General features: G+C 40.3%; 1 protein-coding gene across 2 annotated transcripts in view; it reads right to left on the bottom strand.

Annotated features, from left to right (window-relative positions):
* Positions 1–24,141, bottom strand: part of TMEM132C (transmembrane protein 132C) — a 179,964-nt gene that overhangs the window by 114,810 nt on the left and 41,013 nt on the right. Inside the window, exon 2 of one of the 2 annotated variants that reach the window (XM_090152718.1) lies at positions 13,291–14,179. In XM_090152718.1, the coding sequence (XP_090008844.1) occupies positions 13,291–14,179 (889 nt within the window). Of the gene's footprint in view, positions 1–13,290; positions 14,180–24,141 lie in introns of those variants that run through there. The other variant, XM_090152721.1, reaches the window with a different exon arrangement.

The following is a 24,141-nucleotide window of genomic DNA, read 5'->3' as shown; positions in this document are numbered from 1 at the left end:
CCTTTACACAGCATTTACATGGATCAGTAACTGAGTTTTATGGCACTATCACAACACACCAAAAAAAAAAAATCCTCAGACTGTGAGGCCATTACCATGAATAAATTCCTACTAATACATAGAGTAATAAATTATCACTGACTGCAGTAAGATTAAGGCAGGGGATGCAAACAATATCATTTTTACTAAGAATCAAGATGATAATAACAAAAAAAAGTGATGAAGACAGAAGAAAAAATCCACTTATCTATATAGAGTTTTGTCAGAGAAAAAAGCTCACATTTGGGAGTAGCACTGTTTCTGAAATGGACATTCATTCTGGATGAAACCCTTTGTTAAACAACTAGCATTCCAACAAACTTTAGAAAAATACATGTTTCAAAGAGGAGAAGAAGAATACTGTAGAATACAAACATACTGTGGAAGTGTAGGATTGTTTTGATTAATAATAATCCAAGTTCTATTGTACCTGATGCTGTACAAACACATCCCTAGACATTTTCCTCCAGTAACTCTTCTCCTAGATTGTGTGCTGGAAAAAAAGAAATGCTAGTTCATATGCTTTACAGGCTGAAACAACCCTCAGGAGAGTTTCATCTTGCAAAATAAATAAGCATAGATATCTGAAGTCAGTTACATGCCTCATCTAAAAGTTCTGTTCTTTTAATTTCTTTTACAAGCCAGAGGCTGCAAAGAAAATGCACCTTATTTTATTGCTGCTCATTTCTTCTCACTTTCCCATCTTTCTAAATTTGTGAAGCCAAATTGTGATTGACCTAGGCAGACACACGGAGGTATACAGGCATGCATTCACAAACAGTGGAAACAAGAGAAATGTCTCTCATTTAGCCTTTGCACAGGGACTCAGCAATCAGCTCTCAGACTGGTGAATGCAGAAGCAGTATCTAGAAGACTACAATAAAAAAAAAAAAACCCAACATACACTCTGGCTTCGCTTCCCTACTGTCTATTCTGACCCTAGCAGTCACCCAGGGCAGCAGAAACCAACACCACCACATGGATGCAGAATGGCTAGCTCAACTGTAATTGCAAAAAAAAAAAAAAAAATTAGCATTCCTTGGGAGAAACACTGACATCTGCACACAGGGCAGTCGAGGTGTCCTGCAGATGGAAGGTTTCGAGTACGAAACTCTGGCTCTAGGGGAAAAAAATACGAGGTTTTGTTAATCCGACTAAGTTTGTCCTCTGCTTGTACACTTTTACTTGATACTCAAAGACTTGGGTACTTTAAACTACAAACATATACGTGTGTATTTCATATTCACATATATTCTGTTGTACAATGATGAAAGACATTAAAAACTACCAACTGACCACTGGCATCCGTGTCATACATTCACATCACAGGAGCACAAAGGCTGAGAAGCTGCTGGTTTGCAGCTGCTGATGGCATCTTAGCCCATGATCTACTGCCTTAGTCATTTCACTACCACTTGCTAATCAATATGTAACAATATTTTATTGAACTGGGTGTGTATGAGTATGATTTGTCTAGGAGGATGTCATTTTAGAAAAGTCAGAATCATTCTCACATTATTATTTTCAAGCCTGATCACACAAATTTAATATACAAACACTGGAACTGTGATAACATTCTGTCCCCTCTCATCACATGCTGGAATGACATATTTCCTCTTGTATAAGGGAACCCAAGCAGTATCAGATCAAAATGCAAGCCTCACTTTGTATTTAATCAGACAAGAGAAATTTCAGCTCCAACCTCCTTATTTCTCTCTCCAACAAGAAGAAAAGGAGCAGAAAGCACACATACAGCAAAAGAATTGAACAGAATTGAACTAGCTTAAATAGAAAGAAAAAGATTTAGGCAAACAATGTGCATAAAACCTCAGTGTAACCAACAGTCATTCCTTTATGTAAATTTGCTCATATCTAAATTTAAAAGCTTAATTGAAATGATCCCATCAGAGCTGTACAAGAAATGTACTAACTAGAGGTAAAACACAAGAATTAAGGTTCAGCACATGAAAGGCTGGAAAGCATCATCCTGTCTCTAGAAAGTAGAAAAAGCAAGCAAACTGTTACAGCTGCTGTTTCACAATCTCTGTTCCACACATCCACATCTGACAGTTACACCTCTACAATGACATCATACTTGTGCTTCTGAGAGAATCTGTTCTAAATATATTTCACAGCAGGATAGAGGTCCATTTTTCAGGGACTTGTGCTAAGTCTATCTCAGGCATGTACAACAGGTGGTCAGTGAAACCACTTGCTAGGTTTGTAAGCTATTGGGAGGCAGTGCTGCATGCTCTGTGCTGGGGCAGCAGTGCACAGCCAGCCTTCTGCATGCATAGCCACAGACACAGGCAGAGGATGAGCTGTCTCTCACCTGATCTGTTAATTAGAGGAGTATTGCAGATAGACCGTGACAGGTAGGAAATGAAGGATAGTGTAGTGGAAAGTGTAATGTGGGAACAAGTCTAAGAACAGGCAGTTTTATAATGATGAAAAGGATTCAGCCCAAGTTTTTAATCACCTTGTCATACACTCCAACATCTCTACCCTATATTATACAAGCTCCTCCATTCTGGACCTCCTGTTTCTAAACATCTTGAAAGTGCTTCAGAATAGCTCGAAAACAGAGCACTCAAATTTCTTCCCATCAGATAAGGCTGCTTATGCAAAGCTCTTTGCTCAGACAAGGAATTTGTGCTCCAGAAATCTGCCCCAACATCATTATGACTGTCACTGGAGCCTGCCTTGGTGACACAAGGATTTCAAGACTCAAACATTGCCAAATCACATTTAATGACAGGTAACAATCCAAATGTTTAGAATGGAAAGCAACCCAAGTTTAGTTATTAATCACAACTGGCTTTACTTACCAGGAAAACTCATTTGGAATCTCAGAAGCAGCACTGTTCTATTGGTGTTCAAAGCCATAGGCAACATACAAGATGGTCAGGTTTAAAAACCTCCTACCAACAGGTAAGTCCATCCATGTTCCAATTTTGTCCAAGATTATCTACCCAGATTGAATTCCACAGAAGTATCTTTTCTATTCTGAATGGCAAAGCTCTAAAACTGAACTAAAATGAGAAAAGTCTGCAAAATTATTATTTCTTTTCCTAGATCATAAGAACATGGTCAGATTGAGGGTGTTTTTTCTTTTTTTTTTATCTTTTTTATTTTGAAAACAGAAATAAAAGTAGAAAGTTCTTTATAGAGTAACAGCTTTAGTACATATAGATGTTGGAGTGACAATTGTGATTTTTTTTTTTTTCCATTTGGCCGACTCATTTCCTCATGTTTGTATAAAGACTCACTTACTGCCATCCTCCTGCATTTTTTTCCTCCACTCTTTCACGTTTTTGACACGGAATCAATTGAGTGTTCGGCAGGAAGAGGCAAATCACGGAGACAATGTAAGTAGCCCAGGGGGCCCCTTAAGCACCATTTAAACAATTATCAAAGTAACATTTCTTATCCTTGAAGCTCTTTTGGGCAGGGAACAACGCAGTCATGTTCACTTGCTCCTGTCACAAATCCCTTACATTTCGCCTTTGAATAGCTAGGATTTAAATAAATAGGCATAATACAAGTGAACAGCGGTAAGATACGTGGAGGCAGGATATAATTACGCCACACATCAGGACAGTCTGATCTTTCCAGCACCAGGAGTCCCTGAGCAGTCCATTCCCAGAGATGGCTGCAACTCCAGCTGAGTCTTAGCTGTGCCTTGCTTAGCATTGCACAGCCAAAGCGGCTCCTCTCAGCGACCACTCCTACCCACCGTGCTGTCGTACAGTGCTATGCAAGGCATTCCCCACAACAACGCCTTTTGGTATTCAGCTTTATATTTGTATTCATTATTGTATCATATCCTCGAACTATAATAATCAGTACTATCTTATACCAAGCTAACCGTAGATTAGCATACCTGAAAGTAACTGCACGAGCAGAGAAGCCTCAGGCAATTCACATTAAGGGGGTAAGCAACCAAATCCTTCACAAAAATACTAATTGCAGTACATGGCACATTCCCACCTGAAGGATTACTAGTATAAAGCGTGATCTTGATTTTAAAGTTACTGCACACATTCGGCCACAGCACATAAAGCTAAGGGGGTTTATAGCTTCAAACACTTCTGCCCATGCAGTGTTTTTAATGCCATCATCCCCAGTACAATGGTCTATTAGATTAAATTGCACTTGATTGTGGTGCAAGGAGGTACAGCCAATCACTCACAGGGAATCCCTGTAGCAGGTAATAGAGATGAATCTAAAAGAGCTGTGAAGATGCTTAATGAGGTTCCATCTGAACCAGTCAAAGTACATAGAATATAATCCAGAACATGCAAGCACCTTCTTGTAGAATTACATCTAATTTTTAAACAAACAAAGGCAACTTTTACCAACTTCCATCACCAATTGTGATGGAAGGCAGAGAGAACCCTGTGAAATACTTGCAGAAATGATATTTCCAGGAGGATTTCCCCTCCCTCGAGGAGCCAAACCTAACAGCTCTCCTTGCATGGAAGCGGCCCATGGATCTGCTGAGTGTCAGGACTCAAAGCAAACCAGCTCCCCTCTGTAAGGGAGGAAACAGAGCACTGTACTCCGCATTTGCATCAGCTGTGTAGCTTTAGAGCCACAGCAATCTAAAGCAAACTGTGCAGCAGAACTTTTTGGAGAGGATTGGGGCTATAAGAGCTTCAGACATCTTGTCAAGTGACTTTGTTTTTTTTTTTCAAGGCAAAAAAATCAGTACCAGCAGAGGAAAAGAACAGCTACTCCCATCCCTTGTGTTCAGAAAAGGCATAGGTGGGAACTTGAACAAATGCCAAAAATTCATGGGATCAGTTCAGCTTCAAAGGCACAAAGTTAGCATGCCTCATCTGTTATGAGGTCCCAGTTCCCATAAATGCTCATCAACAACACAGGCAGGGACTGCACCCCCCTCTCAAGTATTTGAAATCTAATTGAGCACAGGTAGGAGTGAAAACAGTTGAAGTAGCTGACAAAATTATGCGTGAGCTGCAAAGCAAAACCCGTTATAAACCAGGTCACCAGACTTAGGGTTTATTGCTCTCTATCCACTACAATCATGACATATTTGCACAGCTACGGCATCCATTAGGTATACACCATGAATAAAAGGAATGTTAGAGAGGGTTTTATGTCAGTGTTTACTTTGAGTAAGAAAAACACTGTTGTTGCCATAGCAATGGACAAAGCACCCATTACCTGAGATGCTAGGAAAATTAAAGAACGCAAACCATAAATGACAGCACTTTAGTCATACTTGAGCATCATGAAGAGAGGCAAGGCATATTAATTTCCAAACTCTTTCAGAGTTTCTTTACAGATCTTCTAGAGAATTAATATTAAAATTAACCAGCTGTCACTGTCTATAGACAGCAGATAAAGTCTTCTCTCTGCTATGTCAATATTTTCACCCAGCGTTAACTACAATAGCTTTGTCTGAGACAGATAAAAATTTCAAACAGAACCCTGGAGTCTTAGTAAATGGAGATTACACATCTACTTCATGTATTTATACCCAGGCTAGACTGCTGTTTGCAGTGTCCTTTCTAAGGTTTTGTACAACTTGATTTAAGATACAGAAGGTCACTGAGGAATTACTCTGAAACACGACCAAGACCAGACCCTAATGGACTAGGCTGGAAGGTTTCTGATACCATTGTGAAGTTGAGCTCATTAAGACTGGAATTACAGCTTTCATGTCATCGTGAGCACAGCAGTATCCAACAAGAAATCAAAACCCATTGTCAAGGATGCATGTAATGCACTTGAATGCCACTACCACATTACCTACAAGGCTGGGTGACCCTGCTGACACTACAACTGGCTGGTGTAATTCTACCACCTACTTTCCATTCTTGTATCTGTTCTAAGCCTGTCTATTCAGACCAGCTCTGTCCTCTTCACAATGCACTGAGTAGACAAATGAATTCAAACTATTTTATCATCTACTGTCTCAGAAAATGTGCGCTTACACACACACACACAAGTGAACATTGTCCACTAGCACTGACAGAGGCAAACAACCAACACCAGCTAAGTAAACACAAACAAGGTGTTTTGTTCATTCCCTTCTCTCCTGCAAAACTGCAATCAGCCTGCTATGGAAGAGAAAAGAAGCTGGTACTAATGTGGTCTTATGAATGTCTCGTATCTAGAGATAAAAAGCAGCCTGTGAATATTCTCATTACTTTTGACAGGACTAAATTCAGGAACATTCCTAAGCGACAGCCTCCCACTGTGGATTGGTGTTTCCTTTCCAGAGGAAAGACTCTCTACACAGTCGGGGATTTTTCTAAGCTAGACATAACCTCAAGCAGAAAAACACTTGTGGTTGTATTTCTACAACCTGCTGAGACCAGGCACATCACATGACTGACTTCAGCAATTAACATCACAGCATCTAAATGTTTAAAAGCTACAGCAAAGCAAGGCCTAAGCAGCCATGTACTCTACAGGAAAATTTACCCTCTTACCACGGGATCCACAAGTGCCCAGTATGCCAAATGAGGAACCCCTCTGGCAGGTCAGCAACATCTGTGCCTTAATGACCAGCTGGAAGGCTGAACTGCCTTCTCCAGCACTCCTGGGGTGAGAGAAAGGCAACATATGACTTAAGACTGCCTGACACGCTGGACCATAATCTTTAAAACCAAGTTGTGATTCATGATCCACAGCTATTTATGTTGTCTAATGACTAATCAGAGAGGCTGAGGAACTGAGCTCTGGACTTCAGTGTTTAAATGCCACATATTCCTTTTTTAATGAGCCTCTCTTTCATACAAACAGCTCGGTCTCATTGCACTTTGGAAATCAAGAATTACATCCTAATTTGTAAGAAAAAGCAAGTCTTTTTAAGCAGTCTGACAGCTGATAAGGCAGAAGGCCACGTCTAAAACACTTCTCCACTTCTTCCATGACACTCCCCAAGATATGAGCTCTCTTCTATTCTCTTGTCTTGCTGATTTAAGCAGCAAAATGAAAACCTAAAACAATGCTGCTGGAGATGATGAGACCGTTACTGCAAATTAACCCCCAGCAGCTTTGCTAATAGAAACATTTTGTAACCCACCAGGAATCAGACAAACAAACAAAATATGCTTAATTTCTTTTTAACCCAGTCTAATATAAAGCACAAATTAATCAGCTTCTCCGTGCAGTGAAAGCTTATAAAAATGCAACTTTCTTCTCAAGAGAGTATTACACAGCCCAACATCTCTCTCTGAAGATGAACACAGGACAGAGTGGGATTTAGAGGAAGCACAGAGCACCCCACTGGGCTCCCAAAGGAAATAGTGACAAAAATGAGGTCAGGTGCCCTAAATCTCTATAGGAATACTCAGCATTCTTCAGAAATTAACTCCTGAAGCAGAACAGCAGTTCCCACCATCCTCATGTCTTTTGAGGAAGCTTCAACTGCAAAATGTCATAAGAACACAAAAACAGTTCAAGTTCCTTGTGTATGTGCTGTCATGAATGAGGAGTGACACTCGGCCAAAAGGAACTGCAATCAATCTGACAGTTTCCATCTCAAATAATGAGACCCACAAGCACCAATAAAACAAATACAGATGAAAACAAGTTTTTATGGTTATACTGAACCAAGAACCTTGGATTATACTGCCATACCTCCCACCCTCCTCACCCAAAAATTGCCACAAAACCCTGGGCTATGACTAGATGTCCCTTCCAGTATCATTCCAGCAAGCTGCTACTATTTTTTCAGCTGTAACAGATGCACTGGGTTTTAAAGCTTTTCATATAATTTTACTCTGGAATACTCATTTCCATTCAGACCTACAGGCTCACACGCTTTCTTGCTTACAGTGGCCTTGGACCCCAACAGCTTGTCAGATAATCACACTGGGGATTCCCAGGAGGTTCCCTAATGCATCAGATCACAGCCTTCTTTCAAACAGCCAGAAAACATCTTTGTTCAACTCAAATTCGCTCTCAGTAATACGAAGTTTCCCTCCTTAGTGCTGCTTTGGGAGGACTTTGGTTTATATGGTATGATCTTTTAATGAGCCACCATTGTTTCTAATCAGGCAAATGATCAAGGATTTAATTAACTTTTGTAACTTGAGTAACACAAGTGGCTAATAGTCTAAACAAAAATTAAGTAAAGGTGCCTTTCCTGATCTGCAAACAGCCTTGCACTTGCACAAGCTTTTTTTGGAGCTACCCTCTGCCCCACAACCAACCAGGGCATTCAGCAACAAGTGTTGCTGCACGTTTGGAAAAGAAGACAGAAATTACTGTGCTAGTTTGCTGAGACTGAAGGGAAATAAGGAAAGCAAAGTATTTCCAGGAGGGGGTTTTAACAAGATGTTTCAATGTAACATTTCTGAAAGTTATTTTACAGACAAACATTCACCAAAGATTAAACAGAAACTTCAGCTCTAGCACTCCTGCTGCAGAATCTATAGCTAGCCATGCTTCAGACTGCCAACGCCCTGATACCACACTTCTACTCCTTCCCTTTTATGGACTCCCCTTAAGATAACCCCTATCAATTTATCCTACTTTTCCGATCAGTATATTAAGGAAAAGATTTCAAACCTACCAGCCTGAGATGCAGGGGCAATTTCTAATGGAAATAGCCCTGAATTTGGCTGAAGGAACCCAGAATTTAAGAATGCACTGTGGAAGTGACTGTTTTCATGATACAAAGAAAATCCCTTCAAAAATCACGCTATTTAATTAAGGTTTTTCTTGTTTTAAGAATTCTGCACAAAGCTCCACCTTACAGGCAGCTGATCAGGGTGTGCAGGACAATCTTTTTAAAAGGGAGGCGATGGTTCTGTGAATCAAAAGCTGAGTACTCAGATTTCTATGAACTTCAGCATCACTGATCTTTACTACTCAGCTCCTGAACACAGCAGTAATGTGCATCTTCCCCTAGATTTTAACAGATCTCAGTATCACCTAACACTGCCTGCTGTCAATATTTATTAGGAACTGACATATAAAGCTGTCTCCACTGATCAGTTTAATAGCTTTTCTCACAGCATTTATCCTCTATCCTTCATCCAATCTGTAGATTATCACTACTAATCGTCCATTGTCTTAGGCTGATTTGATTGCTGGACAAAGGTAATTCAGTAACTGTTTATAACCTACAGCCCATTGGGTGCAGTTTGTCGCTCTGCAAAAGTCCATAACAACAAACCTAAGGAGGGGACAAAGTACCCATTTTTCAACTCCTCTCTCTAATCAGGACAGATAACTTCACCCCCTTTCCCTTTACTTATCTTCCTCAATACCACCAGTAAATCTGCTCAGCACCCTCTGCAACTCATTAGAGCTCAGCTGCTGCCCAGCAGAGTGACACAAAGCATTCAGCACTCCCAATTTTTGTTTTGGCCCTGCGCTGTACGTTACTATCCCAATTCAAATGTGGTATATCATGCCATGGAAAGACAGATGGAAAGATCCTTTAACGTCTGGAAAAGTATTTAGAACTACAGAACAAAGCCAGCAATGCACACAGGCCAAACTTTTCAAAGCTGCCTAATGCTTTCAGCTCACTGGCTCCCCAGCACTACAAACAGAAATTGAGTCGCCAGCTTCCCAGTAACCTTCAAATATCTCAACTTACACATGCATTTCTTACTGAAAGTTAACCTCACAAGAATGACTTGTTTTCAGTACGTTATGATCTTTCCATTATTTGTAGCCTGCTGGGTGTGAGGGAGGTTCACAGAAGCATTCAGGAATAAGGTCTTGCCCCGAGGATTTTGCCTTCTAATCCTTACATACAGTATACACAAACGATGACTCAGATTAGAAAAGCCTGAATACACAGCAATTGGTGAAGTGACAATCAATCAGTGCAGCCCTATGGAATCCAGCAGTGTTAACTTACAACAGCTCCAGGAAGTGAACAGAAGACTTCAGTGATCTGTATTTTAGGAATTTACAGCTTCTTGTTTTTCTGTCCTGTGCTGTTTTTACAGTCTACAGAAGTTACAACGATGCTGCCTTACTTCTGCTCAAAGTTTACCCAACTGCTAGAAGTAACAACGAGTTTTCCTTACTGAGCGGTCAATACTCAGTGCAATTCATCTCTCCTTCAGGGGCCAGAAGTCCTCTCACTGGTAGGAATACAGCACAATGATACTTCCCCTCTTCTCTATTTCTTCACTCCTATTAAGATTTTCCCATTCACTCTACCACTGATAATAAATGACAAATCCAAAACCCCTTTTACTAGAGGAAGTTGAAGTCTTTTAGGAACAGGATGGACACTTCTGAGCATAATGCTGACCAACTTGCTCACGTTTTTTATGATAAGCATATAGAAAATACTTGCAAAGACTTCACAAAGGTCACCCAGCAGGAAGGGGCTGTGGGAAGAATTCAGATCTTGTGACTTATCAGCATTGTTTGAACTGCTTTCACAACAGCTTGCACTGACTAGATGCATGGGAGGAAGGTCTGTTTATTCAGACACTGCTCCTACTGCGTTAATGTACTACCATGCATAATTCACTTCATTCCCTGTCATGTTAGTCATTTTCTTCGACTTTACTGGTGTTATAAGGCTTATAAGTGTATGGATACTGTAACAGGATTCTGAATTAAGATACAATTTAAGAACACAGTTTCAATTCCACTGATTTGAGGATATGAGGTCATTTAGACTAGTCTATTTCACTTGTGCCAAAGAAGATTTGTAGCTATTCTTTTCCTAAAGCAATGATCACATGTTGTTTACTTCAGCACTGGGATGTTGCAATACCTCAATGAATACTACACAAGAAGCAGAAAATAAACCCACAAAGCCTGAGGATAGTGCGTGGTGTGTTTTTCTTTAGGATGATTAAATGTGAACGCATGTCACAGGATGTAGGGATCGCTGTGCTGGGAACCCATGAACACGAGAGGATGTAGCCCTATATCTAACCAGGCAAATGGCCACAGAGAAGGTTAAAGCAGCCCCCAGGCACAACCAGCATATGCGCTCACTTCTCCCTGGTTGTTGCAGTCCATTGCTCTTTCCTGGGAGGTATCAGCACCTCACGGGTTGCTGGGTCACATCTCACACTTACACATCCAGGAAGTTTTTACTGAAAAGGGATTTCAACCACAGAATCAGGAAAGTGAACTGAGTTTTTCAGACCTGCTACCAGCACTCAGTCACTGCCTCGTGGGACAGCAGCAATGAGCAGTGGGCACCAGCTGTCCTGTTCTACAGCAGGGTCAGGTAAGCTGGTAGAACAGTTTCTTTCTTTGTTTTGTTTAAAAAAAGATAGAAAATAATGTCAAAAAAACACCACTACGCAAAACTATGGAATTACTCATTCATGCCTACCAAAGCTTCCACTTGATGCCTTACCTGCACAGATCAGCATCTTCAGTAGATATGAAATTATAACGTGCCTGCAAGACAATGTTTTCAAAACTGACAGCTGTTTTGGAATATTGACATAGGTTTGAGATGTACCACAGGACTGACTTGCTTTCTGAAAATCACTGTGATTTGGTGTGCTTTCTCCTCTCTCTCAAAGGAAAGAAAAACAAATACCACCTCTCCACCTCCACTGGAAGTTAGCAAAGAACTTAAAATCTTCATCTCTTCCACCTCTCATGTCTTTGTGTCTCGTTCAAAATGAATTTTAAGCAAAAAAAAAAAATGCAAATCTTTTTCACCAGAAGTGTTTCAACATGAAAACATGGCCTGAGCTCTGCATTTATGATAACACAGATCGATATACCAACAAATGTCAGACTATTTACTTCAAATAAATCAGTTATCTGTTCTCAAAACCAAAAATAATTCATTTTGTCCATAACAGCAAGTGACACTACTGATATCCCATATACCATTTCTGGATGATAGACAGAAATCGTACCTCTCAGCATGCTAATGCAATCCTTGCCTAGGCAGATTCATTTCAGAGCAAAGAAATACATCATCAGATTGCAACAAGCTTGTTTCATCTTCAACTCGCTTTTCAGGAAGATAAAGACTGAAACAGACCTTCAAAGGGTGATCCCCTCCTCTCCCATCCACCCAGCAAATATCCAGTTCATTGCCTTTGGATTTCTTCTTTCACCACAGCTATGCTTGTTACGTGGAATAGCATCCTGTTTCTACTATTTCATGAAAAAGGATTTTCAATAAAAGATAAGCAGCACAGTCAGAAAAGACTTCTGTAATGGAGGTTTCACTCAGTAAACAGGTGTCTGAGAGATTATCTCACCAACTTAACCAAAGCTGCAAACATTAGAATGATTCTGGGATAACTCAAATCCCCTTTTTTAAATAAAAGCCTTTTATCTGCCAAGCGACGCTTCCTGCTCTAAAGGCTATTCTCCTTGGTAGTTGTCAACTATGTATTAATCTAATTCATATAAGCCTTAGAAATAAATACTTTCATGTGTAGAATCTTTTGGGAAACTCTGATTCCCTGAGGCTTTAAAGAGCAATTGTTATTTATCACCGTGGAGATTTCCCTTGAATTCAAAGCCTGGTAACCAAAAGAAAAAAAAAATACATAAAATATTTCAGTGATTAACAAGTTTTCTAGCCTGTCATCCTCAAAGGATTTCCATTTCGTTGATAGGGAAACTGCTATAGAAGGAAATGAAAGTGATCTGACCCAGTAGGGTGTTTCTTATGTTCAGAGGTACTGCTTTCACCATACCTGCCCAAAATAATTGCAGTTATTTCTAACAGTCCTTTACAATCAATGGCAATATCAAACGCATCAGGATTTATTTCAAAGGAAATACATATTGGCAACGACAAACGATGCTTAACTATAAGGAGACAGTTAAACCCCTCTCTAAAAAGTTCTCATAACAAAACCCACTCTGTGTGGGAGAGGCAAAGCACTGTCAGAGCACTTAGAAAAAAGCAAGTAATTGAAGTTTTGCTACGTTTGAACTATGCCTGTGCAACAAAAGGCAAGTTTTAAAAGCTCTGTAAAACAGAGAACTTTCCTGGTGCCTTACTGCCTGCTATTCCACAGAAATGGCACCACTAAAGCAGCAAGTTACCGTATTCTGTATTTTACTGCATGATATTGACATGTGTTAAGAGGCATGGCATACATGTTAAATGACTCCTAGTGACAGAGGCTTTCAAGCCCTCTTCTCAGTGTTTATGAAGGAAAACAAAGGACTTCAATGATTAGGTGTAATATTCACCTGAAGAAAAATACGCAATGTGGGTAAACACTAAATTGATTTAGATTTGCCCACTACCCCCAAGTGTGCTATCACATCAGAAACAGGAAAAAGAATCTACTGTACCTGAGTATGAACTGATCCACCGTAGAATTGTTGGCAATTGTCACATAAACATTCACCACCTCTCCTTGTTTGACAGGCTTTGAGGGCAGCCAGACGACGATGTTGCCATCCAGCCGTAGTTCAGTTAGCTGAGAAGTCTCCTGGCCTCGATAGAGGCTGATTGATCCAATCCGCTGTAAGTGGGACATGGTTTCATCCATGCCATCTTTTCCTGGCCGGATAGCATTTCCCTTCCTTACATCCTCAGCAGTACACTCTCCCTTCTCATCTCCTGGTTGGACAGTGTAGTAAAGCTCCACAGGGCTCCCTTCAGAAAGATCAAGTGGTTTCTTACGACCTGTGACAACGGTGGGGGGGTTAAACCAGCCTGGCAGCAGTTCCAGCTCTGCCACACACAGCCCCAGGTCCCCCTTCAGCCTGCAGCTGCCTCTGACTTCCCGCGTCTCTCGGAAGGCGAACACCCGCAGGCAGGGCAGCCTCTCCGTCGTGCTGTAGTCATCCCAGTCCCTGCCCACAATGTAGAACAGGACCTGGACTTTGGGCTTGCTAGGGTAGATTTTGTCACTCATTATGTAGGCCTTAAGTTTCCAGTTATAGGTGAACTTGTTAGCAGATCCAAAGAAGCTGGAAGTTATCATTAGGTCCTGGGGCACAACTTGTTCAATGGAAAAAGGTCCATAGCTGGCATTTAACACAGGAGGTCTCTTGGCTTTATATGGGAAGAATGATTCCACCCTGGATTGCAAACTGGAATTTCTCATGAAGTCTTGGTTGGCTTCTTTGAGGAAGAAAGAGGTCTCTGCACTGAAGATGCGGTAGCTCACAGGTAGGTAAGTTGGTGAAGAAGAAAATCTCTGATTATTGTCCAAGACCCCTCGACTCTCTGCCACTAATAAAAGAAAAGGTGACGTTGGTTAGATCAAATCTGCTTATAGGCTCAAAGAAATGTTTATTACAAAGTTTCACAGAGCTAACCAAGGAGCCAGGGTCTATCATTAGATGCAAAAAAATATATACAGTGTAGCTAAATCTTTACATATAGCCAATTTTATATGCATTACGCGCACAAAAGAAAAGCAAGTCAGACTTGAGTGCTATCTGGCACTGATCATAGTTTTAGTTTTATTACACATCCGCACACACAGGTGATTGTTTCCACCAATATTCAGACAGCAGAACTGAAGCAGTGCACTTCATTCTTTTAACTGCTGCTGTATGACATGTCCTTGTGAGACTCAGTCCTTTGCTGCACGTGTCCTTCAACTGAAGGCAAGGAAATCTTGTGCCCCTCTGTGTTTAGGCTGACCTTCAGTATTTCCCCACCACCTGGAAGTAGGAGGAGGAAGGTTTGCTCAGCAGGATCAATGGCTGTCCCAATAGCTATTTTACACAGCCGAACTGCAGCAGTGCTTTCCTAACACACACACACACACACAAATCACATGGAGGAATTGGCTTTGCTGCAGCAGCTCTTTGAACACTGACAGTCATCTGGATGAGAAATGAACAGATTACTTTTCACTCCTACACAGTGCCTCATCTCCCTAACAATAGACCAAACAAACATGCAAGTTTGCACACACCAGTTCTCTTACATACTTGCCACAAACGGGAGCCAAAGCTTCCCAAAAGCAATTCATGATCAAACAGGGTGTATTAAACTACCAGCAGGGCCATTTTCCCCATCAAACCCACCACCCCTACCCCCAGCCCTTTTAAATTTCCACCCAGTTAAACTTCACTCCTGCCTATGCAATCTTTCTATTCACTCACAGCACATCGGTAAGGTGCACTGAACCTCAGCTCCCCCAAGTCTGCTCATTGCTATCCCTGTAATGAACGCTGCCAGGAAATCAAAGACAGTTTTTGCTCTACAGCCAAAAACAGAAATTGCTTTTCTAAGAACTGACACATCCCATTTTATTCTCTTCCTCTGTCAAGAAACCTTGCCCTTGCACTACTATTTCCAGCACAAAATCCACACCTTTACAGGTTTATGTTGTCAGTAAGTCAGCTTTCTAAGTTGTTTGATCACACACATCACAGGCTAGGAATATCTCAACAAGTGCTTTACATATGTAAAAAGTTTATGTTTGTTACATACAAAAGTTACGTACATTTCAATACATATAATAATGCATGCACATTACACATTTATATTTGTGTATTATATGTAACATAACTTCCATATGTCTGTTTTATATACACACATGAAACAGACATCAGCATTATAGCACACACTGGCCCAATCTGAGATTCAGCTAAGTACCAAACTTCATTTGACCAAAATGCTGTTGATCTTTATAACAGGCAGGCAACATATACTGGTGTCAAACAAGATGAATGAGAAAATTACCTAGTTAAAGTAGATAAGAATTGAGGACAGCATTATTACAACACGTGGATTACTTAATACTCACAGCCCTCTTCCCTACTTGTTATGAAGAGATTAATTGTAGGTACAGAGGGTAATTGAATGAAAGTGCATCTAGTGCTAGACTGTCTTTAGTACTCAAAAATAGACCCTGCCCTCAAACATAAGTCAGTTCCTATGTCCTTGGAGGATCCCAGAGTCAGGATTTAAGGTTCATTTACCACGTTAAATAAAAGCAATAGTGAAGACATTGCATCTTGCTCAGACTTGACTAAAAATCAGAAGCATCTAAAGAGCTCTTAAAAGCCCATTTTGTCAGCTTTCCTATAAGGGTCAGTGGGATTTTTTTTCAAATAATAGATTCACTGCCCTTCTAGCTGCTAGCATGCTAATTATCCAGTCAAATTTAATTAAATGTTCGCAAGTAATAAATAATCAATATCTGTCATTACACCAATGGCTACTGTTGACAGAGAACTTCTCTGCAATCTTGCTGAGCATGCACACAGCAGTGTACACTGCCACTAGTCAGGGCTGAGGAACTGAATAGCTTTGGAAGGCAGGTGTGAGCAATTAAGGAAAAGGGAACAAACATGGAGGAGGAGGAGAATCAGAACTCTCAGTGGGAATACCAGCACAAAGCGAATTGCCAGCACACTTTCTCTATCAAGTAGAGCCATAATACAACACTGGTTTAGCACAGTTTCAATCCTATAGGTCTCTATCCTTTGGCATACTTTTAAATTCTGCTGGAAAGGAATTTCCAGGTGCCACTCCAGGTAAGTTTTGCTGAAGAGGTTCTCTAGAACTGGCGCCTTAGCTATTGCTGAAAGAGCAGAAATAGAAATAAACCCAGCAGGTTGCAGAGAGGAGCGAACTCCTGATTTCAAAGAGCTGTTATCAGGATGTATGCTTGAAACTTAGCAGCTGTTTTCCTGCCATTTCCAGGACTTTATCTGTAGCATATTATGCTCAGACTGACAGTGGTCTCACTTTTTCATTTACCCTGAATTAATCATATGCATAAGGTATGTAGGACCTGACCCAATATTAAGGAAAACAGCTATGCAACTTCCACTCTAGTAAGCTGAAGGAGAACAGCAAAATCTATTTGGCCAGAGTGACAGGAGGAAAAAAAAACCTTTGCTTCTTCATCATAGTCCAAAGATTTCTACCCACTGTCATTTTGTACTTAATGGAGTACTATAATTGTATAGCAATGGCTGTACTTTAGACAATCTATTTAAACACTTCAAGCCTTTTTCTGATAAAACTGGTAGTGCTTTACCCTCGTGTATTGAATAAGAGTTGCAAGTTGTCCAGAGATGAAATCCAGCATTGAAGAGATAGAGAACCATCAAACAAAGCTACTATTAGACAAGAACAAAATGTTAAGACTTACAAGTAATTACTCCTTTATAACAACCTTGTGACTTCCTAATCCTCCTTTTGGCATCTCATGCTTCTGCAGCACTTCATCAAAACCTAACAAGGCATCTGCTAAACACATCACTGGCTCCAGTGTAACAAGCCAGCTCAAATTCCTGTAACCTAGCAAGTCCATTTTTGGAGATGGATATGAAATGGTGAATTTTGATCTGAAGTATTCTTTCCTGGAGACTAGCATCAGAGGAATTTCATTTTGGAATTTCACATGGAGCTGAAGCCCTGGGTGCTGGATTCACTGGAACAGTGATAAAGGCTTAATATTTTTAAGCCGTCCTTTTATGCGGTTGGTTTGAAACAAATTTCTTCTGGATTGAAGAATTAGGAATTTAGAATGTGGGTGGTAGGTTACCAGCCAATGGCCATGCATCATCGCTGACTGAAGTCTGATGGGCCACTGAGCCTTCAAGGAAACCATGTGCCCATTCTGCAGCCAGGAGGCTCCAAGCCAGAGAAAGCTGGATGGAAGCAGAAGCTATTTCTCTATGCACAGGAGGACTAATGTGAGGATCGATCTGCTCCTTGTATAGTCTTCAAAAAGGCACACTTACAAATATTCTTTCCAGGAAACAAACCATATGAAAACAGATTGACAAGCTTCCATGCTTTCTATCAGCCCAGCCACATCAGTACACCTGAAGCTTCAACTAAGAATTCCAAGGCAGGATCTTTGTCTTCTTTTTGGTTACTGCTTTACCCTCTGAATAGTCCCTCCATGCCTAAACATACCTGTAACAGAATGCTGCAACATACTGATTTGATTTTTTTTGCCCTAATTTCATGCCATTAGATTTTTCAACAAAAACTAATATTCCTTATTTACAGCATCACCCCAAATGTGTAAAAACTTAAACTCTCCTTCTTACTATGGATCCCCATTTTTGTGTTACCCCTACACATAGAAACGCTATTCTTACTATCAGGTTATTATACCAGCCATCTTCTCCTATCTGTGACTTTCCCCTGGTCCAAACCTGCCCATGCAACAGCAGAACAATTGCATATTTCAACTTGGCAAATGCAGAATAGGGAAAGAATCTGAGTAGAAAAGCTACGCTTCAACCAGGACATTTCCTTTACCACAAAACATGAACAGCTATGTTTGCTTGTTCATTTTCCCCTACTTTTCTATATATTGGTTCCACACTTCATAGTTGCAGCAAGTAATTTTCTTAGAACTACAACTCAGCAAGTAGTGCAAGAAATAAGTGCCCAGAAATATTCATTTAGACTTCAGGATGACCTTAGTTGTACTCTCATACTCTCTAGAAGTTCAGAAAAGGGAGTTCAAAGGATATTTTCCTGTTAGAAAGGTAGGCTGGAACTTAAAATAGTAATAACTATTACTATGAATAAAAAAATAAATATCAAAGAAACTCAAATTAAAGATATGGAACACTTAACTGTGAGGTTCGATTAACCACTGCATGAGTAATGGTCATGGGCAGGAATATTGGCTTGTCTGTTTCTTCCTATCTAGACAGGATTCGTGTCTGAAAGACAAGTTTTTTTTCAGCTCAGTTAGGCTTTAGCTATCCCTGTACTGAAACACAAGCACTCCTTCCTGGCTTAAAATCTATCGATCTATTACCATTCAAAAAACCAATTGGAAAACTGACATGACAGGGTAATCGCAGAAGCCATGTTTTCTATTTCTCATGCTTGCCCATCAGATATGCTTTCTCATCCAGTGAGAGAACAGAGAGGCTCTTTGACTAATTGTACATCGGCAGTGTCAAGTGTCAAATGCTTACAGTGAATGCTTGAGACCAATTTGTGAAGTTAAAAATAAACTGTGGAAACAAATCTGTCAAAGAAATCCATACAGTGAACATGTTTGAGGAAAATTACAGTCTAGTCACAGATATTGTGAGCACCCAGAGAGGGCAATTTCATCAAATAAATGATTGCTAACCATTTTCTCAGGTTTTTTTTAGAATCCAGGTTTCTTTAAACTGAGACCCAAAGTCCAAGGATAAGTATATAATTGCAGTGTTTTTTTGATTGACTTGGAACAACGTATTCCCTATTCACATATATGGGAACAGACAGCCTTGGTAACCAACCAGACATATTTAAGCCCAGACAGAGATGAAATTTAACCTAGCATAGATTACAGAACTCAATTATGCTACATCAGATAAGGATTGTCAGGAGACAATATAATCAGTTTTTATGTACAAATTTCCTATTTCATTTCAGTATGACAGAATACCTGATTTCTCTTGGTTTACTGTTAAGTGAAAACTATCGTGGTATTCCATTAAATATGTTTCTCTCATGTACCAAAAAACATATCCCTAATGAATCTGTCTCCTGTATTTCACAACAGCCAAAATCTTCAGTAAATCTCAGACATTCATAGATCAGTACAAATAAACACACTTCATGTATTTCCTCCAGCAGAAGCAGAACAGTCATTTCAGAACTGCTAAGGAATATGACAAAAGTATCTAAAATAACAAAGATACACCAGGAACTTCTGCACTTCTTTAACATTAAAAAGCCAAGGGAACATTCAATGACATTAAGTGACAGAAATTCAGAGTAGACAGAAGGAAGTGTCATACACTCATGCATCCTGTGATTAGATGATGGAATGCATGGCTAGGGAGGAAGGTACAGAGCCCAAGAACTAACCAAGATTTGAGTTGAGGACTGGCACGTTTGGAAAGATGCAGGCTGTCTGGGGTAATAACATTAACTCTGAGAAAAACCCCTTGGTTTGGTGTTTCTCTATTAGAAACCAGGATTAGATCTCTGCAGTACGAGGCATTATCCAACATCTGTTAGGTTGCTCCATTTTCCTCAGGATTACTGAGGCTACAGGCACATGTGTACAACACAAATATCTGTTTTGTGATGCAAAGCCTTCTCACAGACTTTAAGCTTAATTTTTGTTTAACTTGGAAACACAAAATGAAAACTTTCAGGAAGCCATACATTAGAAATGCAGTTCCAGTCTTTTAGGTGCAGCCTGAAAGCTTCCATTTTTGAAGCTCATAATTCTATACGTTACCATTTGATTGAAATAATTCCAAAATATCCACGTATTGCAAACCAATCTTCTCTATCACCCTCAAGTCACATAACTGAAACACATGAGTCAAAGACTGTCAGACATGCGAGATCGAAATCTATATACTTGTTTTCTCAGAACAGCTGATGACCTTAAAAGTCTGTAAAACAACCATATAGATGCAAAGGTCAGTGGAGGCTTCACAAATAACCCCCACTGCCAGCGCTGACATTACCAAATGCCTGTAGTGCTACGGTCCTCTGAGTGTTTAAGCTACTTTATTGTTTAGAATCGATGATAAATATCTGGAACCAAATATCTGCCAGAGACAGCTTTTGTTGAGAGATAAGATACTAAAACCTTCCATACAGACACCATTCACGTGCCCAGGTCTTCCACCCCTTACCAGTAACTGCAAATGTCAGTGTCTTGAGAGCAACACACAGGAAGCAAAATGTCATACAGTGGCCTTTCCTTACAACGCTGCCTGTCTCATTGTGGTCAACTCCGTGGATTTGGCGTTCATTTATTGTGTCAGCACTACAAAGTCCAAAGCAAATAATACTTAAGCTGATTGTATGTGATAGCTGTAGAAAAGAGAAGGATTCAAGATCCAGAGTTTATTCCCAATTTTTTCGGAAACACAATAGCAATAGGAAAGCCCTACAACCAGTTTCTCTAGCTATGAAAGAAGAGGAACTACCACTAAGTTCAACTAATTTATGATCAAAACACTGAATTCATCAGAAGACCAATCAGACCACTGACTAAAATACAGCACCAACACAGGAGAAATGACAAAGTGGTAGCCACAAAGAAGAGTAGACAATACAGTCAGCTTTTTCTAATGTAACCAGCAACTTTTCAGAGATTTGGATTCTGCTTTTACACTGCTAAAGATGCATCATTTTTGAGGGAGTACAACTCTTTGAAAGACAAGTCTCTGTAGAATGCCTCAAGCGTAGCTCAACAAGATGGTGCGTGGAATCCCCCCACGAAATTCTGAGCCCGTGGTCAGACCATCACAGCGATCAATTACATTAATCTCTCAGCAAAATAAATAAACCGAAGCGTTGCAGAAACGGGGACGTGCAAATTACAAACACTTGAACAAATTGCTTTGGCCTTGGCACTGTGCCAGCCCCTTGTCCTGTGTCTTTCTCTTGTTTAATAGCACTGCGCTTTCTCTGCTGCTTAAGTCTTTGTTAGATGCTGATAGGCATCACTCCTCTGTTTAGACATTAAATTGCTTTACACAAGCTCCTTGTTTAAAAAGAGATTAGAGTCCTAGAGTCTGAATGGTGTAATTTGCTCAGCACTTTCCACAGCCACAAAAAATCAACAAGAACTGAGAGTAAAAGCTCAGCGTGAGTAGTGCTCAGATCTGTGCAGGATGGAGCTGTCAGCTACACAGGTGTGAAAGAGGACAGAAGATCCCATGAACGAATTACAATGCTTTTTTTTCCCCCTACCATTCAGTAAGAAAAAAATAGTTTTTCTTGTTAAGCAGGTACATCCTGAGAAGCCAATTAAAAATAAAACGAGACAAACAACAGGACTCTGCAGTACATCAGTGCCAAAAAGCACACACTGAGATTTAGTCTCCATTGTGCTCTGCATTACACAAACATAAGGGACATTACTTAGAGAGCTAGGTATAATCTGATAGAGAATAATTCTGTGGTTAAAATGGGTAAAAAAAAAAAGCATCACCAGAATATATGCAGGAATCTTTCCCACTACACAGATGTATAACTGAAGCACAGAGTAACTAAACTGAGTTTTCCAGGAGTTCTCATCAAAGCTGAGCACAGCAGTTAGACAGCTTTAGACTCACATGTTTTTATCCACAAACGCAGCCCTTCTGTTTTCAGGCCGAAATGGTGGGTTGATAACAAACATGCAAGATGCATCCAAAACTTCTGGACAACAGTTTCATTCTTTTGATAGCACTTTTTCTAGATACACCATCATAACAAACACGTTTACACAGGAGCACTGATAACTGCCTAAAGGAAAGTGACTTGGATTAGCAGTAGTTTTAAATTGCCTTCAATAAATCATTCGGCTTCTCATTTTATGGTCTTGAGGGACTTCCTTTTCAGAGGAAGAAAGATGTTATTAGCAAAAACCTATTTCCATCATCCTACCCGGTACTTGTTGTACGGCTACTTGTTTTGTTTGCCTTAAATTAGGTCCTAAATCTGCAAAGCTGAAGCTTTTCTACTTACGTTTCAATTTTTAAGATCCACACACAGGGTCACATGGAAAAAAAATCTGATGACTGCCTAAAGTAGTGTCACACCATATGGCAGCTGCACTGCTTTCACATTCTGGGGAGATGCACCTTGGCAGACAGAAATCCAATCAGCTGCATTCAGTAAGTGAAGCAGGAGAGAAAACATAGCATTGCACCTCAAGAGTATCAGGTTAAACTACCAAAGCAAGTCTGAGAAGGTAATACAATGTACAAGTCATGGTGAAGGCCTGAAACTTGGCAAAACAGTAGCAAATGCCTGTAAATTACACTCCAGTCTGTCAAGTCTTAGTGGAGATTCACACGCAGTTACCTCTCCTGTCTGGAGCCTGTAGATGTCCATGTAAATTTGAAGTAAAATATCTAATTTGTGGCAAAAATGACCACAGCAGTACTAACTGAGATTAACTGATGCAGAACATCACCCACAAGTTACCTCTACTGCCTAACCAATGTAGTTCTGTTTAAGGTCAGAACAACTGTATGGGACATTAGAGCTTCAAATCCAGCCCTCAGAGATTGTTTTTCTAGTTGTTTCCTGAAAGTTTAATATTTGCAAGAGAACTTCATTTGAGATGAAAAGGCAACACTTGTCGCTGCTCAGTCTGGCACAAGGAAACTTGGAGCAGTAACAGATAGAACGCATGCATATTTTTAATACTTTAATGCTGAAACTTAACACATTGGAATATCCCGCTACCTTGGCTACAACTCCACTAATCATCTCCATTTCAAACATGCAATAAGGATTTATGAGGAGATTAACAGAGAAGTGAGGCTGGGTTTGGGGGACAGCTTTGCCCATTCAGGAAATGAACTCAGTGTCACCTTTAACCTCTAAGTAATTCTTTGTCACCGAGCACAAAGGAAGCTCACCATACCAGAACTGCAGTGGGACAGAAACCAAGCAGAAACCTATCTGGTTAAACACTGTTTGAGGGATTAATTAAAAGGGATGGCTAAAGCACTGGTTTTATTGTGGTCACAGCATCTTTAAGAGCTCCTTTTAAGATGATATCACTTAAAAATGTGATCTTTTTGCAGTGCCTATTCCTCAGAATTGTGTTGCCTTTCCCCCCTTCTTTCCAAAGGTCCCTAACAAAAGAAAAAGCAGCAAAGGGAGGAATTGGAAACAGCACTAAGCCTGAGGAACACTGGGTGGACAAAAGAGCACCAGAAATAGCCCTGAGTACAACCTGGTTTGCAGCACTGTTTCAGAGGCAAACCAATAACCTTGTCTCTATGGGTAGGCAGAAGAAATCCGTGGCATCCAACCTGCCAGTAACCTTGGACACCAGCACATCAGGTGCTACCGACACTGATAACAAGCTAGGAACTACATCAGCTTCTCTGTGCTGTAGAAACTTTTCCCAAGATCTCAGTCTTCCTACAAGAAATGCTCCTAAGACTATTAACTTCAAAAACAATGCTGGGCTTGGACACCAACTTTACCATTCCTACCTTGCTGTTGCTTCTTTAGAATCCTTAAAGTCATTGGCAAAGATAAACAATCATGATGGATGAGAGTATGTTATGCTGAGTGCCACAAAATTACACAGACCCCTGCACTGCCTTTCTAACAGGTTGAACATGTCATGCTCCTAAAGTGTTGTTGCTCAAGAATTGGCAAGACCTCCCTGCAAATCAATGAAATAGAGCCTTGCTATACACTTAAGTCCTATTTTTGTCCTTTCCTAATGTAACTTACAAACCTCCCTTCTCCCCCAAGTCCCTGCCACAGATTCCTAATTCAGC

The sequence above is a fragment of the Phasianus colchicus genome, chromosome 18 (assembly GCF_987193195.1).
Source record: "Phasianus colchicus chromosome 18, bPhaCol1.hap1.1, whole genome shotgun sequence".
NCBI lineage: Eukaryota > Metazoa > Chordata > Aves > Galliformes > Phasianidae > Phasianus > Phasianus colchicus.
Note: the sequence above shows the minus strand (reverse complement) of the source record. Positions and strands in the feature narration are given on the sequence as shown.